Below are 16,806 nucleotides of genomic sequence, written 5' to 3' on the forward strand. Positions count from 1 at the left end.
CCAGCAGAGACCCGGACCACACAACAGCAGCAGCAACAAAGAAGGCCTTCCCGGAGATTTTCAGATGTTCCTCCGTGCTCCCATGTCTTTTTTTCATCTGATTAGGATTGTGCACGGCACCCCACTTAACAAATAACAGTTATCAACTCCGGAGTGACTGCTGTAAACTGTGTCGCACCGCCATCTTGGGGAAACTAATGCCCATGATGGAGCTAACTGAATTTTACTTTCTGCTGCTTTTTCCAATCTTGTGCAGTGGCCCCTCCATATCAGTAGGTGATGCAACCAGTTAGAATGCTCTCCACAGTACATCTATAAAAATCAATGAGTCTTTCGTGTCATAATAAGTTTCCTCAAACTCCTTATGAAATATAGACATTGTTGTGTCTTCTTTGTAATTGCATCAATATGTTGGGCTCAAAGTAGATCTTCCAAGGTGTTGACACCCAGAAACCTGAAACTGCTCACCCTTCCCATTGCTGATCCCTTGATAAAGACTAGTGTGTCTTTTCCCTTCACTTCCCTTTCCTGGAATCCACAATCAGTACTTTGGACTTACTGACAGTGACTGGAAGGTTGTTATTGACAACCCATTAGTGTCCACTACATTCTCTAAGTATTACTTAGCTTTTACTGGTCAGATTTTTTTTCCAGTCTGAACGAAATCTACACGTATGACCATTCTATACAATCAGGAAAGCTCACCAACACCTCTATTTTCTGGGGAGGCTGAACAGAGCTGGCCTATGCACATCATTACTTCTGTCATTCTACAGATGTGCAGTAGAGAACGTCCTAACAAGCTGCATCACTGCACAAGAACATAAGAAATAGGAGCACAAGTAGGTTTCTGGACTCATCTCCACCTTCCTGCCTTTTTCCCATAACCCTTATTTCCCCTACTATGCAAAAATCTGTCCAACCTTCTTAAATATATCTACCAAAGTAACCTCCACTGCTTCATTGGGCAGAAAATTCTGCAAATTCACCACTCTTTGGGAAAAGCAGTTCCTCCTCATCTCCGTCCTAAATCTTCTTGTGGATAGTGTGGAGATCTATCAGAGGTTACAATAGGACATCGATAGGATGCAGAACTGGGCTGGGAAGTGGCAGATGGACTTCAGCCCAGATAAATGTGATATGGTTCCTTTTGCTAGGTCAAATTTGAAGGCAGAATATTATATTAATGGCAGTGTGGAGGATCTGAGAGATCTTGGGGTCCATGTCCATAGGGCACTCAAAGTTGCAAATTGACAGTGTTGTTAAGAAGGCAAATAGTGTGTTGGTATTCATCAACCATGGGATCGAGTTCAAGAGCCATGAGGTAATGTTACAACTATATAAGACCTTGGTCAGACCCCACATGGAGTACTGTGTTCAGTTCTGGTCACCTAACTACAGGAAGGACATGGATACTATAGAGAGATTGAAGAGGATATTTACAAGGATGTTGCCTGGATTGGAGGGCGTATCTTAAGAGAATGGGTTGAATGAACTTGGCCTTTCTTCTTGGAGTGACAGAGGATAACCGGCGACCTGATAAAGGTTTATAAAATAATGAGGAACATTGATCATGTGGATAGCCAGAGGCTTGTTCCCAGGGCTGAAATGGCTAACATGAGGGGGCATAGCTTGAAGATGCTTGAAAATGGGTACTAAGGGGATGTCAGGGGTAAGTTTTTTCAGACAGAGAGTCGGGGGTGCGTGGAATGCACTGCTGGCCATGGTGTTGATGGAAGCAGATACAATAGGGTCTTTTAAGAGCCTCTTAGATAGGTACATGGAGCTTGGAAAAATAGACGACTATGTGCTAGGGTAATTCAAGGCAGTTTCTAGAGTAGGTTACATGGTCAGCACAATATTATGGGCCAAAGGGCCCATAATGAGCTGTAGATTTCTATGTTCCATGTACTCCCACGAATTTTGAAGCTATGTTTCCCTGGTCTCACCTACCAGAGGAAACAACTTTCCTACCTCTATCTGATCTATCGCTTTCATAATTCTGTATGTTTCTATAAGATCTCCTGTCATCCTTCTGAATTCCAGCAAGTACAGTCCCAGGCGACTCAATCTCTCCTCACAGACTAACCCCCTCATCTCTGGAATCAACCTGGTGAACTTCCTCTGCCCTATCTCCAAAGCCAGTATATCCTTCAAGTCAGGAGACCAGAACTGCACGCAGTACTCCAGTTGTGGCCTCACCAGTACCCTGTACAGTTCCAGCATAACCTCCTTCCTCATAAATTCAATCCCTCTAGCAAGAAGGCCAACATTCCATAGCCTGCTACACCTGGAAACCAATCTTTTGTAATTCATCCACAAGCACTCCAAGTTCCTCTGCACAGCAGCATGCTGCAATCTTTTACCAATTAAATAATAATCTGATATTCAATTTTTCCCTCCAAAGTGGATGACCTCACATTTACCAACATTGTACTCCATCTGCCAGACCCTTGCCTACTCACTTAACCTATCTATATCTCTCTGCACTCTCTCCATCTCCTCTGCACAAATTGCTTTTCCACTCAATTCATTATAATCAGCAAACTTAGATTCACTACACTCAGTCCCCTCTTCCAGATCATTAATGTATATTGTGAACAGTTGTGGACCCAGCACCGACCCCTGCGACACACTGCTCACCACTGATTGCCAGAGAAATGCCCATGTATCCCAGCTCTCTACTTTCTACCTGTTAGTAATATCCCTCATTGGCATGTTAGATGTGTCCTCCACTGTGAAAGCCACCACGAAATAGTCATTCATTGCATGGTACAGAAATGCACTGCGGAGGACAAGAAGGCAGTAAAATGTGCAGTCAAAACTGCCTGACACATTACCAGCACGAGCCCACCCACCATCAAGGATATATATACAGAAAAGTGCCAGTAACATCTTGAAGGATTCCACCAACCTGCTTATGGACTGTCTGTCCCACTTCCAACAAGGAAGAGGCTACGTAGCATCCACCTTCGCCCACTGACCCAGCCCTCCACACACCCCCAACCACCACTACTTTACCATTTCCTATCAGTTACCTTATGTACAGACACAACTGTGCCTAGCGTCACTTTATGGACATACAATCAATCTACGTACTGTATGTAAGCTTCCTTAAGTAATTACATATATTGTTTTTTTAGCATATTCTTTGCCTTATTTGTTTTTTTGTGCTGCATCAGAACTGGAGTAACAATTATTTTGCTCCTGTTTGCATCTGTGTACTGGAAATGACATGAAATAATCTTGAATCTTAAAAAGCAGAATAAATGTCCAGATCATTGGGACAAATACACTTGATTATATTCTCAGCAGCAGAACAGCCAACAGTAGTCACATTTACATGAGGAAGTGAACACATACCTATTTCTATGTTATCTTAAATATAAAGAATGTAAATATCCGCTTTATATACTTAGGCATTAAAACAGCAACATCATTACATGCCATGTTGTATGATGTGGGTGAACATGGCTTCATGGTTATGATTGTCCTTGGCAAATTTTACTACAGAAGTGGTTTCCATTGCCTTCTTCTGGGCAGTGCCTTTACAAAATGAGCTATCTCAGCCATGATCAATTCTCTTCAGAGGTTGTCTGCCTGGCGTCAGTGGTCACATAACCAGGAGTCGTGATGTGCACCAGCTGCTCATAAAACCATCCACCACCTGCTTCCAAGGCTTCATGTGACCCTGGTTGAGGGACTAAGCAGGTACTACACCTTGCCCAATGTTGACCTGCAGGCCAGCAGAGGCAAGGGGCGCTGTACACCTCCTTTGATAGAGACTTAGCTCCACCCTATCATCCAGGCATTAAAATAATCTTTGACATTATCAATATCATACCTTCAGTAAAGCATGCTTCAGGCTCCATGGATTCCTCTGGTGTTTCTTCTGGCTGTTCCCCCTGTCCAGGAGGACTGATGTCAACTGTGCTCCCTTCAGATGAGCTGCTTTCAGCCAATTTCTGTCAAGGAAACCCAAATTCATGTTACTTATTGTGATATGTCACAAGTATCCAGCTGCCAAACTGGTGATTGCCTCCATAGGTTGGAAGTTGCTGACTCTTCAATTATTATATTGCAATTAAGTTGAAATGACTTATATAAAAGCTTTTAACACAATGAAATTGCTTGTGGGAATATGCATAATAGAAATTGATAGACATATCATAGTCATTAAATCCAAAAGAACATTTATAGCAATTTTGAAGGCAGCATGAATTATTTATGAAAAATATGCATTTAATCTGACAATCCAGGTGTAATCTTCAGTGACATGAAAATACACTTTACCATTCAGTGTGTAAAGGACTCCAAGCTTCTGCATTTTCTGAGCACCAGGAAGGAAGATCAGTAGATTAGCTTTAGGATCATTGTGACACGGTTTTGCTTGCTACTAAGATGGATGAGCTAAGGCAGCAGTTTTCATGAATCAAAGTGGTACACACACCTGTTCGGCAATTTTACACAAAGTGCACTTATCTGTCAGGAGTCTCACATCTCCATGATATAGGAAACTTACTTCCATTTCAATTCTGTTTCAATTTATTTAATGACAAAACAAATGTCTGAACAAACCTGGGTACCACTCTGAAATATGAGAATTAGTAGCTGGCATTCCAGTTGTGTACTGTGGAATAAAAGATATTTTGCACACATTTATCTCTTACAGCATTCATGACTGCTCTGACAAACTGAACAAAAAAGATGATGTAAGCAGGCAAATACATGGAAGATTGCTACTTAATCATGTCAAATAAAATCTATGTTTCCTCAAAAATTTCAAAATGGGAGCCAGTACAACAAAAAATGTTCTGTAAAATTAAAGCTTAAGGAAGGACAATGCTGCTATTTTGATCTCAAAATGGACATGGATACGGTTTTTTACAACTTTGCTCTAGAAATTTTAAGTCCCTCCAAATAAGCCAGATAAGACAAATTTGACCCATGTGCAGATTTCACCCTCCATTTCTATCCAGCAGGAATTTCCAATTTGCAACAAGTAATTTTGATTATCATTGCAACTTTTTCGACTAAGCTATCAACACTTGTCATCTGTAATAATGATGTCCTCTTATTTTTTCATTTACCACTATTATTATGCCAAATTGCATCTGAGCTTCAAAACCAACATGAGAGGACATCTTGAGGATGTAGTGTTCCACAGTACTATGGCTGAAAGCAATCTGAATGTGTTTACGTAAGCGAACCCTGCTGAAATAGGGTGTTTTAATTTGAACAAAATAGAAAAAAAATATAAAACTTCATTCACTTAACTTGCAAATCATTGGAGTACATGAGGCTGGTGAGATTTGAGCGCTAAGTACTGGGAATGAAGTGTTTGTGAATTACAGCTGTACTCTCCCGGACAGCACCTCTTCCAAGAGGACCACAACCTTGTCATGGTTTGGAGGCTTGCGTGTCTCAGTTACCCAGACAGTAATGTTGGCTGGAGTCAGGGCTTTGCGCTTTGGCTCTTGGTAGGGTCACCCTTGCCAAACAGGTCAAAGGGTAGAGGCCAAACTCAGAGTGGTCCACAGGTCCTCCAGGTTCAGGGGTTCAGCTCAGGGTGAACACCCCTGGGTGGTAAAACAAAACTGTAACAGAAACAGCAATGAAGAATCCTTCTAAATCTGTGTCTCTACCTGGGACTTGCATGACTAACAGCAAACCGAGAGGAAGCTACTGATACGATGAAGGAAGCCGTGACTGCTGCCAGAGATGGAGGACTTTCATTGCTGCCCTGAGCGTCAGTGTGTAATGGGCAAAAGAAGAAGGAATGACATTGGGATTTTTGAATTAGCCTATTTAAAATAATTTAGTGATTTTTTTACGTACCCCTGCACATTATGTTAAAATGTTAACACCCTTAAATCTAGTCACTCAAGTATATTTTAACCTAAGGGTTATTTTCTATGTTAAAATTCTATTTGTACTTGCTGTGACACACTACACGTAAAACTGGCTGAATTTACAAATGAATTCAGGTTGTAACACTGAAACAGTGAGTTTCTGGACTCCCTCTTGCTGCGACAGGAACCACACCCTCTCTCCCTAGTTGGAATGAGAGGGAGCCTGTGGCTTGTCGAACTGCTGGGATGCACCGTGGTCTTTGATAGACTTTAGATCATGGTTTCTTTGGCGGTTTTGCTATTCCTTGCATAATGGGTGGTGGTGGTGGTGGTGGTGGGGGGGGGGTATGCTAATGCCTTTTGCATCAGGTGGTTGAGGGTTGATGCTCATGCTACTGTTTGTACGCGGGAGGCAAGAGGGGGGCTTAAGGTTCTAACGTTTTCATTTCATTCATTCTTTCGGGTTTTTCTTCTATTTCGTGGATGTCTGTGAACTAGGAATTTCAGGCTGTATACTGTATATATTCTCTGATATTAAATGGAATCTTTGAATCATTGAAGATTTCTCAAATTTCAAAGAATGTTGTACAAGTAAATCCATTTGGCATTTTCTTTATATATATAAAAAGTGGTCCATGTGTATATGCTAATCTATTTAAAAACAAACAGCATACTGCAATCATTTTTACAATTTTCTGAAAATTTTGAATTATTCTCTTTGATTATAGCTGTAAACTCAACCATGCATTTTTGCTATAAGTTTGTCTTTAATCTTCATAAGAGGAATTGAAATTATATGATGTTCAAAATAAGCAGTTGTTCAGAAATGACTTGTAAAGTTGTTACTGACTCCTGCATAATAACTCAACTGAACCACTGCTTTAAATATACTTTCTTCTTTTGACTTAAGATGAGGACACGTTTTAACACGCGCACGTTGCTGCAAAAAACTCACGGAACCACAATGTCTTTAGATTACCAGCACCGCATGCATCATTCCATCAGGTTCTACTGTATATGGGTAATCTGAAGCTCCATGTGCCAAAAACATTGCAGTTCTACTTTCTGTCCAAGATCAAATGTTTCTGATCTTTTTGTTGCCTGCATTTAAAGTGCAAAATATGCAGTTTAAGTTGGCACTAGCCAGATAGCATATGGGCATTCTGTTTCTTTCACTGTAATTTGATCTTTAGTTTTTGCAAAAATAACCAATTTACAAATCCTATGCCAGCTTTGTGGAAGATTTGGTTCAGCTGCCCATGTCTCAATGCTGAATGGCCATAATAGTAGGATTTCTTTCTGTGTAATTCAATTTTTGCAGAGATGTTTCATATAATATTATTTAGAATTTATTGATATATAGACTTTCTATATCATTGTACATAAATACAGGACACCAAATCTGTTACAAATCAGATCTGTTGCAAACTGCACACAGTGGGTGAGTTGAAACAACACTCACTGTTTGCAGAGTCAATTGAAAATGCCAAGAAGCTAATGCTGAACTTAAAGTCATCTGATGTCTAAAACGCAGGACCATCAGAAGGAAATAAAGATTAAAGTAAATCAAATGTTATTTAGTTAGATAACAAGAATTAATAACCTTTAGCAATGTTTTTTAAACTTTCATAGCAATGAGCAGCAATTATCTTTCAGGTACAACAAATTGGTCTTACAATTCTCTTCTTAATGAAAACAGGTCTGCTTCTGGAATAGAGCTGTAATAATAACCAAATAGATTAGGCTGGATAAGTGGCAGAGGGAAAGATACCTGTGCACTTTACAATAATCATTAATAAAGAAATGATTAATACTAAGGCTGGAAAAGAAAATACAAAATGTGTCTTTAAAGTTGCTACATTCTAAATATGCTGAGTTCATTATAGCTCTCAGATTAAACCAGCAGACTTGAAGTCAACACAGATTTTAAGTCGCTTCAAATCTTGGATTTTACTACATATGACTCTACATTATTTAGCCAGCCAAGGAAAAGGAAAAAAATTACAAGTTTTCTTTCCTCATAAATTAGTATAATTGAAACAGAATTTTTAAAGATGATCTTCCACTAAAAGTTTAAAGGATTTATACATTGTACACTGCACATAGTATGTTGAACTACTTTGGTCGCAAAAGCACAAGATTTGTCTTATTTCTTTACACAGTTAAAATATTTCTGTTACTTCTAATTTCACATTTTGTTATCATAACTAACTAAATTAATTAATTCAATTCAAGTTTAATTGTCATTTAACCATGAATACTTATGAATACAGCCAAACAAGACAGCTTTATACAGTGTCATATTATAAACAGCCACACACAAGATCACAGTTACATAATGAGAGTCACTCCGCCAATGACTCCACAGCTTCATGCTCAGCTCTTGCACTATGAGTCAACAAACCCATATAAAATATCAGTAAAATACAGCAACATAGAATTTTCATGTATATAGTCATCTATTGGCTAATTTATACCCAATAACTTGTTATGCCACACCATGAATGAGCCAAACATTTTCCATCTTCTAACATAGAGTGGAAACTTGTGTAATGTCTACACTGCTTTTACCCGATTTGTTTCATTAGATAGTATAACTTCTGCTCTCAAGACTCACTTATACTACAATCCTTGTTCAGTTTATGGCAAGTGAAGGAACAAGGCAAGATGACAAGGCATAAAAAGCAGAATCATCTGAAGTACCAGAGACTCCTACTTTATCCCCCTGTGTATACTGTTAACATTAGCAAAGTTAAAATTAAATAATGCTATGTAATCACAACTTGCATTCCGCTCAATTTCAACTACATATAGTGCTTTTTTCTTCCACAAGGCTGCAGTATTCATCAAAATCCATTCTAAAATATAAGCTGAGCATGCACTGCACAACTTAAAACTCAGTTAAAGATAATACCCACTTTCTTACTTTTCTTGACTGGTCTCAATAATCACATGAATCACATTGAATTCTGGATAGAATATTAAACAAAATCAATAAAAACATTCCACAAGAGTTACATCACATTAGACTGCATCTGATCACAAACTATTCAATAATCTATTCCGAAAGCTTGCTTCATCTTTAAATAAAATGCTGCTACAATTCAGAAATGTCACACTTTGAGATTGTTGTGATTTCAGATATCTTCTGCCAATTTGATTTGGAAGAAGCCTTTTCAAAACTGATTTGCTGTGTCTGTTCTCATCAATTCATATTGTGTAAATTGCTGGGCTCGTTCTACGAAGTGTTTAATACTGGGCAGCTACTAATGTTGTTTCGTTGATAATTTTTCAACTAACCATGTGTTTTTGGTTCTCACATCTTCTGAATTGTGCTACATGATTTGAATGTGATTCCCTCTATGTTCCATTTATTTTGCAACTCTGTCCCTTCTCTGACTGCTGTAGCTCCAGTATTGCTTTCATTCTTATCCCTCCTCTTTGATTTTGTCAGGATTTGATTCTATTGTGTCCATTTGTTCTGTTCTAACCATTCCTAGCCACAATCCTTTCTCACTATACCCTCAGTACGTAGAAAATAAGATAGTGCAGGTAAAGCCACTGAACAGAAAAAGATTACAGCATCCAGAAATGACGTAAGTGCTTTTGTATTAACTACAGATATTCTAATTTAGATTGTAGGACCAAGCAGGTACAATTCTGATGGAGGGTGGCAAACTTGAATCAGAATCAGGTTTAATATCACTGGCATATGCTCTGAAATGTGTTGTTGTGCAGCAGCAGTACATTGCAATACATAATAAAAAGAAACACTAAATTATAGTAAGTGTATATGTATACATACTTAAATAAGTAGTGTAAATAAGAGAAAAAAAGTAGTGAGGCAGTGTTCATGAGTTCAATGTCCATTCAGAAAGCAGATGGCAGAGGGGAAGAAGTTGTTCCTTAATCGTCGAGAGTGTGCTTTCAGGCCCCTGAACCTCCTTCCTGATGATAGCAATGAGAAATGAAATGATAGAACTATTGCTGTTTCCCTTGCTATTGCCTGATCTGTCACGTATAGCCAGAACTTTTTTGGGGCACAGAAATATATTAGTAGCTCAAAGGTTATATTCTATAATGTAGTTCATGAATCAGATTCAATAATTTTGTGGGAGAACACAAAAGAAATAACTACGAAAACACTTCTGAAATAGTTATTTACTAACATCCATGAAGGTATGAATGGATACCACCATTATTTTGTTGTTGCTGCCTGGACAATTTCATGTTCAGCAATAAATCCTCTATTGGAATAGAAATGTTATATTTGAATGCACGCAGCTTAAGAAATAAAATGGACAATCTTGAAATTCAACTACAGATCAGCAAGTATGACGTTGTGGCCATCTCTGAAACTTGGCTAAAGGATGTCTGCCATCGCGAGCTGAACGTCCAAGGATATACAGTGCATCAGAAAGACAGTTTATTAGACAGAGGAGGTGGTGTGGCCCTGCTTATAAGAAATAACATTAAATCATTAGAAAGGGATGACATAGCATTGGAAGGTGTAGAGTCTCTATGTATTGAGTTAAGAAATGACAAGGATAAAAGGACCCTATGGCAGTTGTATACAGGCCTCCAAACAGCAACCAGGATGGGGATTACAAATTACAGCAGGAGATAGAAAAGGCATGTCAGAAGGACAATATCATGATAATTGTTGGGGATTTTAACATAAAAGTGGATTGGGAAAACCTGACCTGTATTGGACCTCAAGAGAGAGAATTAGTAGAATATCTAAGGGGTGGCTTTTTAGAACAGCTTGTTGTTGAGCCACAATCCAGCTGTGCTGGATTGGCTGATGTGCAATGATCCAGAGTTGATAAGAGAGCTTAAGGTTAAGGAACCCTTAGGGAACAGTGATCACAATATGATCAAGTTCACTTTGAAATTTGAGAAGGAGAAAATGCTTTCAGTGGAATAAAGGAAATTACAATGGCATGAGAGGGGCACTGGCCAAGTTTGATTGGAAAGAGACACTAGCAAAAAAGACAGCAGAGCAGAAATGTCTGGAGTTTCTGCAAAAAATGAAGGGAGTGCAAGACAGATATATTTCAAATAAGAAGAAATTTTTGAATGGAGGAAGGACACAACCATGGCTGACATGTGAAGTCAGAGCCAAAGTAAAAGCAAAAGAGAGGGCATACAATGAAACCAAAGCTAGTGGGAAGATAGAGGATTGGGAGGGAAGCTTTCAAAAACTTTTAGAAGGAAACTAAGAAGGTCATTAGGATGGAAAAGATGAATCATGAAAGGATGCTGGCGAATAATATCAAAGAAGATACTAAAAGCTTTTTTAAGTATATAAAGGGTAAAACAGAGTTGAAGGTAGATGTAGGACCAATAGAAAATGATGCTGGAGATATTACAATGCAAGGCACAGAGATGGCAGAGGAACTGAATGTGTATTTTGCATTAGTCTTCACAGTGGAAGGCATCTACAGTGTACCGAACATTCAATAAGTCTGTGCAGTCACAATTACGACTGAGAAGGTGCTCAGGAAGCTTAATGGTCTGAGGGTGGATAAATCTCCTGGATCTGATGGAATGCACCCTTCGGTTCTGAAGGAAGTAGCTGAAGAGATTGCGGAGGCATTAACAATGATCTTTCAAGAATCGACAGATTCTGCATTGTATCGGATGACTGGAAAATTGCAAATGTTACTGCACTATTTAAGAAGGGTGGGAGGCAGCAAATAGGAAACTATAGACTTGTTAGCTTGACATCAGTGGTTAGGGAAGTTGTTGGAATCAATAGTTAGGGATGAGATTACGGAGTACCTGGATGCACATGACAAGATAGGCCAAAGCCAGCATGGTTTCCTGAAAGGAAAATCCGAAATTATAAGCAGGGTAGACAAAGGAGATACAGTAGATATGGTGTACTTGGATATTCAAAAGGCCTTTGACAAGGTGCTGCACTGGAGCCCATGGAATTACAGAGAAGTTACTATCATGGGTGGAGCATTGGCTGGTCGGCAGAAAGCAGAGAGTGGGAATAAAGGGATCCTATTCTGGCTGGCTGCCGGTTACCAGTGGAGTTCCACAGGGGTCGATGTTGAGACCATTACTTTTTATGATGTATGTCAATAATTTGGTCTATGGGATTAATGGCTTTGTGGCTAAATTTGCCGATGATACAAAGTTAGGTGGAGGAGCAGGTAGTGTTGAGGGAACAGGGAGCCTGCAGAGAGACTTAAGATAGTTTTTGGGAATGGACAAAGAAGTGGCAAATGGAATACAATGTTAGAAAGTGTATGGTCATGCACTTTGGTGGAAGAAATAAACAGGCAGAATGTTATTTAGATGGAGAGAGAATTCAAAACGCAGAGATGCAAAGTGACTAGGGAGTCCTTGTGCAGGATACCCTAAAGATTAACCTCCAGGTTGAGTCGGTGGTGCAGAAGATGAATGCAATGTTGGCATTCATTTCTAAAGGTATAGAATATAAGAGCAGGGATGTGATGCTGAGGCTCTCTAAGGCATTTCTGAGACCAAGTGTGTATTGTGTACATTTTTGCTCCTTATTTTAGAAAGGATATACTGTCATTGGAGAGGGTTCAGAGGAGATTCATGAGAATGATTCCAGGAATGAAAGGGTTACCATATGAGGAACATCTGGCAGTTCTTGGGCTGTGTGCCCTGGATTTCAGGAGAATGAAGGAGGATCTCAAAGAAACATTCCGAATGTTAAAAGGCCTGAACAGATTAGATATGGCAAACTTATTTCCCATGGTAGGGGAGTCGAGGACAAGAGGGCACGACTTCAGGATTGGAGGACGTCCATTTAAAATAGAGATACGGAGAATTACTTTAGTCAGAGGGTGGTAAATCTGTGGAATTTGTTGCCAAGAGCAGCTGTGGAGGCTAAGTCATAGGATGTATTTAAGGCAGAGATAGATAGGCTCTTGATTAGCCAGGCCATGAAAGGCTTCACGGAAAAGGCACGGGAGTTGGGATGGCTGGAAGAATTGAATCAGCCATGATCGAATGGCAGAGCAGTTTTGATGGGCCAAATGGGTTACTTCTGCTCCTATATCTTATGCTCTTATTCACAGTTTGCCTGTATTATACAAAGAAATTAAGAAAAATCATTATTCAAATATTAATAGATAATATTAACTGTAAAGGTGGCAAATATTCTGAAGAAATATAACTTTAAAAAGAAAATCCATAACTTATTATCTAAGTCATATAGTTTTGGTTCTGGATAGTGCTATTTTTGGCTTTAAGTTGGGAAATATTCAAAAATATCAATACCACTATAACAATAAGCTTTTTTTGCTCACTGACATGTATTTCAAAATTAAATGTCAAGTAGACTGAAATATGGCACAGCCACATAAATTCTGTGGCTACTAGGGACAGGGTAAATAAGCTGTGTTAAATAGCATAGTCCTTTATACCCCAAGGCCTTTAATTTTTTTGGATTACTCCAATACTTTCAAGAAATTTAACGTTAAGCAGGACAAGACAATTTGCTTGATGAGCAACCCAACCATCACTCTAAACCAGAGGCCCCCAACCTTTTTTATGCCATGAACTATAACCAGTAACTGAGGGGTCTGTGGATCCCCAGGTTGGGGACCCCTGCTCATAACATTCATTCCTTCCACCAGCAGCACATTTTGGATCCAGTCTGGTTAACAAACAAATTTCATCGCCAAGTCAATCTGACCTAAACCCCTGACCGACACACCACAAAAAAGGCAAAGGACATCAATGGGAACATTGTCACCTGCAGGTTCCTGGGAGATATGAATGTAATGTATGACCATCACCAAACTAAAGCATTACAGTGAACTTTTTTTTGCAAATGCGACAAAACTTTAATGGATTCCATCAATCAGAACAGAATCATTGAGATACAGTACTGTGCAACGTCTGAGCACATATATTTAGCTAGGGTGCCCAAGACTTTTGCACAGTACTGTGGCCACGAAAATAAAACAAATTTCATGACGTATGTGAGTGATGATAAACCTGATTCTGATATGGGTCTCTATTGTGGACAGAAAGTGGGAAGGGGGCAGGGAGAGAGGATTCTTGCTTGGGAAAAGGGGAAGTGACAAGGGAGGGAGCAGGAACTACCAGAGAGACATTTTGTAATGATCAATAAACCAGTTGTCTGGAATCAAATGACCTTGCTTGGTGTCTCAGGGCTGGGTGTGTCTGCACCTGTGCCAGCTACCCATCGTGGCACTCCCTTTCTGCCACCTGTCCCACACCCCTTCCGCGGTGTTCCACCCTCACCATTCCCAACATATTTTGCTCCCGCCAGATTTACAAGTTCACTCCTTGCTCCATGTTGACAAGTACAGCGTTGTACAAAAGTCTTAGTATGTGCCTAAGACTTTTGCACAGTACTGTGTAATGTATTCAATAACTGGTTCCAGAGGACAAGAGTACTGTCTGTCATGAAATTTACTGCTTTCTGTTAACAGTACTGTGCAAGACATAAAAATAAGCTACAAAATCAAATGAACAGTATGAAAGAGGCATAATGAGACAGTATTCATGGATTGTTCAGAAATCTGATGGCAGAGGGGAAGAAATTGTTCCTAAACTTCCTAAGCAGTACATCACTACATCTGGATCTTTTTTTCTTTAGATCAGCAGAGTAGTAAAATGATATGACAAAAAGAAAAAAAACATTTATTTATCTACTTCTGTTTGTTTATTTAATTGTGTACATATGTAGATACACAGCGTGGAATGGACCCTTCCAACCCCTCGAGCAGCAACACCCCAGCAAACCCCAACAATCCCGATTTAACCCTCACCCTATCATAGTACAATATACAATGGCCAATTAGCCTACCCAGTATGTCATGGGACTGTGGAAGGAACTGAGAGGATCCGGAGAAAACCTTCGCATTTTACGGTGAGGATGTACAATCTCCTTACAGAGCACGCCAGGATTGAACTCTGAACTCCGACACCCTAAACTGAAATCATGTTGTGTAAACCGCAATGTTACTGTAGCGCACTTGAATGTTGCTAAAACATTGTTAAAATATACTTGAACACTATCCTGTAGCCTATGAAACTGACTTAATTTACAATGGAGTGTTTCATTGGAATAAATACATTAATTACAATTGTACATTTTACAAGATTTGCTCTTGTGCAGTCTGCCAACAGAACAAAATACCAATCAATATAATTCCCATTTACCAATTTGATTTAAAATGCACACATGATGTGCAGAAAAATTGGAACTCATTGCTTAATAAACAAGTGATTTCTATTTTATTTTCTATTTCTAGTTTTCTGAATATTTTGGTAAAAGTACTAGGCTTGTGGTACTTTTGAAATTAGGGAAAATGCAAATAATTTGAGAAAGAGAATTTTGGTGTTCTGAAATTGGAACAAAGAGATAGTGACTGGACAAGCCTGCACTGCATTCAGGTTTAATACCGTAACTGTCCTTGCACAACATCTGTTACTGGTCTTTCCTGCTCTCCTTGTTCTGTTGATAATTACTGAGTCTGTTCATATGTTCACATTTAGTTAAGATTGATTATTGACGTTTGTGCATGTGACTGTTCTGCTAATTGTTGATTGCTCATAGCTGTTTGTACTATTGTCCGTAAATTGGTGGTTGCTATTGTGTTGTCTTTTATGGTACTGTCCTGTGCTTTATGCTTGGCAACGAACCATAATTAATTCCAGTACATTTCACAGACTGGCAATGAAGTGATACTGATTCTGAGATGGGATGGCTGGGTGGTTGATGGGGTGGATAGTGTGTTGCTTATGTTCAGCAAATCATAAAATAGTAACTATAACAGGATCTATGACAGATCAACCGGAGTGAAGGCAACAAACTGTGCAAATACAAATATAAATAAATAGCAATAAATAACGAGAACATGAGATAATAGAACCATAGAACACTACAGCACAGTACAGGCCCTTCTGTCCTCCATGTTGTGCCGACCCATATAATCCTTAAAAAAAGTACTAAACCCACACTACCCCATAACCCTCCATTTTTCTTTCATCCATGTGCCTGTCCAAGAGGCTCTTAAATACCCCTAATGTTTTAGCTTCCACCACCATCCCTGGCAAGTCATTCCAGGCACTCACAACCCCTGATGTCTCCCCTAAACTTCCCTCCCTTAATTTTGTACATATGCCCTCCAGTGCCCTGGGAAACAGGTACTGACTATCCACCCCATCTATGCCTCTCATAATCTTGTAGACCTCTATCAAGTCCCCCCTCATTCTTCTACACTCCAAAGAGAAAAGTCCCAGCTCTGCTAACCATGCTTCATGTGACTTGTTCTCCAAACCAGGCAACATCCTGGTAAAGGATGAGATAGAATGAGATAGAGTCCTTGAATGTGAGATTATTGGTGGTGGGAATATCTCAATGGATGGGCAAGTGAAGTTGATTTTAGTTATCTAACATTTATTTGAGTTTGATTATTGACATTTGCTCATTTCTATTGTGCTTTCTCTTTCCCTGCGCATTGGGTGTCAGTCTTTATTTTTTTAATTGGGTTCTGTCGAGTTTCTTGCTTTGTGGGTGTCCGTAAGTAGACAAATCTCAAGGTTGTATAGTTTATATATTCTCTGATAGTAAATGCACTTTGAATCCCTGAATTTGTGCCTGTGACCATTCTGCTAATTGCTGATTGCTCATGGTTGTTGTAAATTGTTGGTTGCTATTATATCATCTGTTATGGTACTGTCCAATGTTTTATGCTTGGCACTGAACCACAATTAATTCTGGTATGTTTCACATATTGGCAATAAAGTGATTCTGATCCTGAAAAGAAAAATTGCAGCACAAACTAACAGCACAAAGTGGGTGGCAGAAATGTAGCCTTAATTGGAACCAGTTGGCTTCTATACCAACTTTTAACACTGAAACTCAATCAAGGGTTTTGTGAACAAACAAACATTTCATCGATAACCTGCATCACAAACATTTGTGAACTGT

The 16,806-nt window shown here is 39.2% G+C and overlaps 1 protein-coding gene across 11 annotated transcripts in view; it reads right to left on the minus strand.

Moving 5' to 3' along the window:
- The window catches only part of scn1laa (sodium channel, voltage-gated, type I-like, alpha), a 150,349-nt gene that overhangs the window by 69,292 nt on the left and 64,251 nt on the right, over positions 1 to 16,806 (minus strand). For 9 of the 11 annotated variants that reach the window (XM_059966437.1, XM_059966436.1, XM_059966435.1 and 6 more), the window contains one exon: positions 3,845 to 3,965. In XM_059966437.1, coding sequence (XP_059822420.1) covers positions 3,845 to 3,965 — 121 coding nt within the window. Of the gene's footprint in view, positions 1 to 3,844; positions 3,966 to 15,290; positions 15,314 to 16,806 lie in introns of all 11 variants that reach the window. The other 2 variants (XM_059966429.1, XM_059966431.1) reach the window with 2 other exon arrangements.

Source organism: Hypanus sabinus, chromosome 4, assembly GCF_030144855.1.
Source record: "Hypanus sabinus isolate sHypSab1 chromosome 4, sHypSab1.hap1, whole genome shotgun sequence".
Classification (NCBI taxonomy): domain Eukaryota; kingdom Metazoa; phylum Chordata; class Chondrichthyes; order Myliobatiformes; family Dasyatidae; genus Hypanus; species Hypanus sabinus.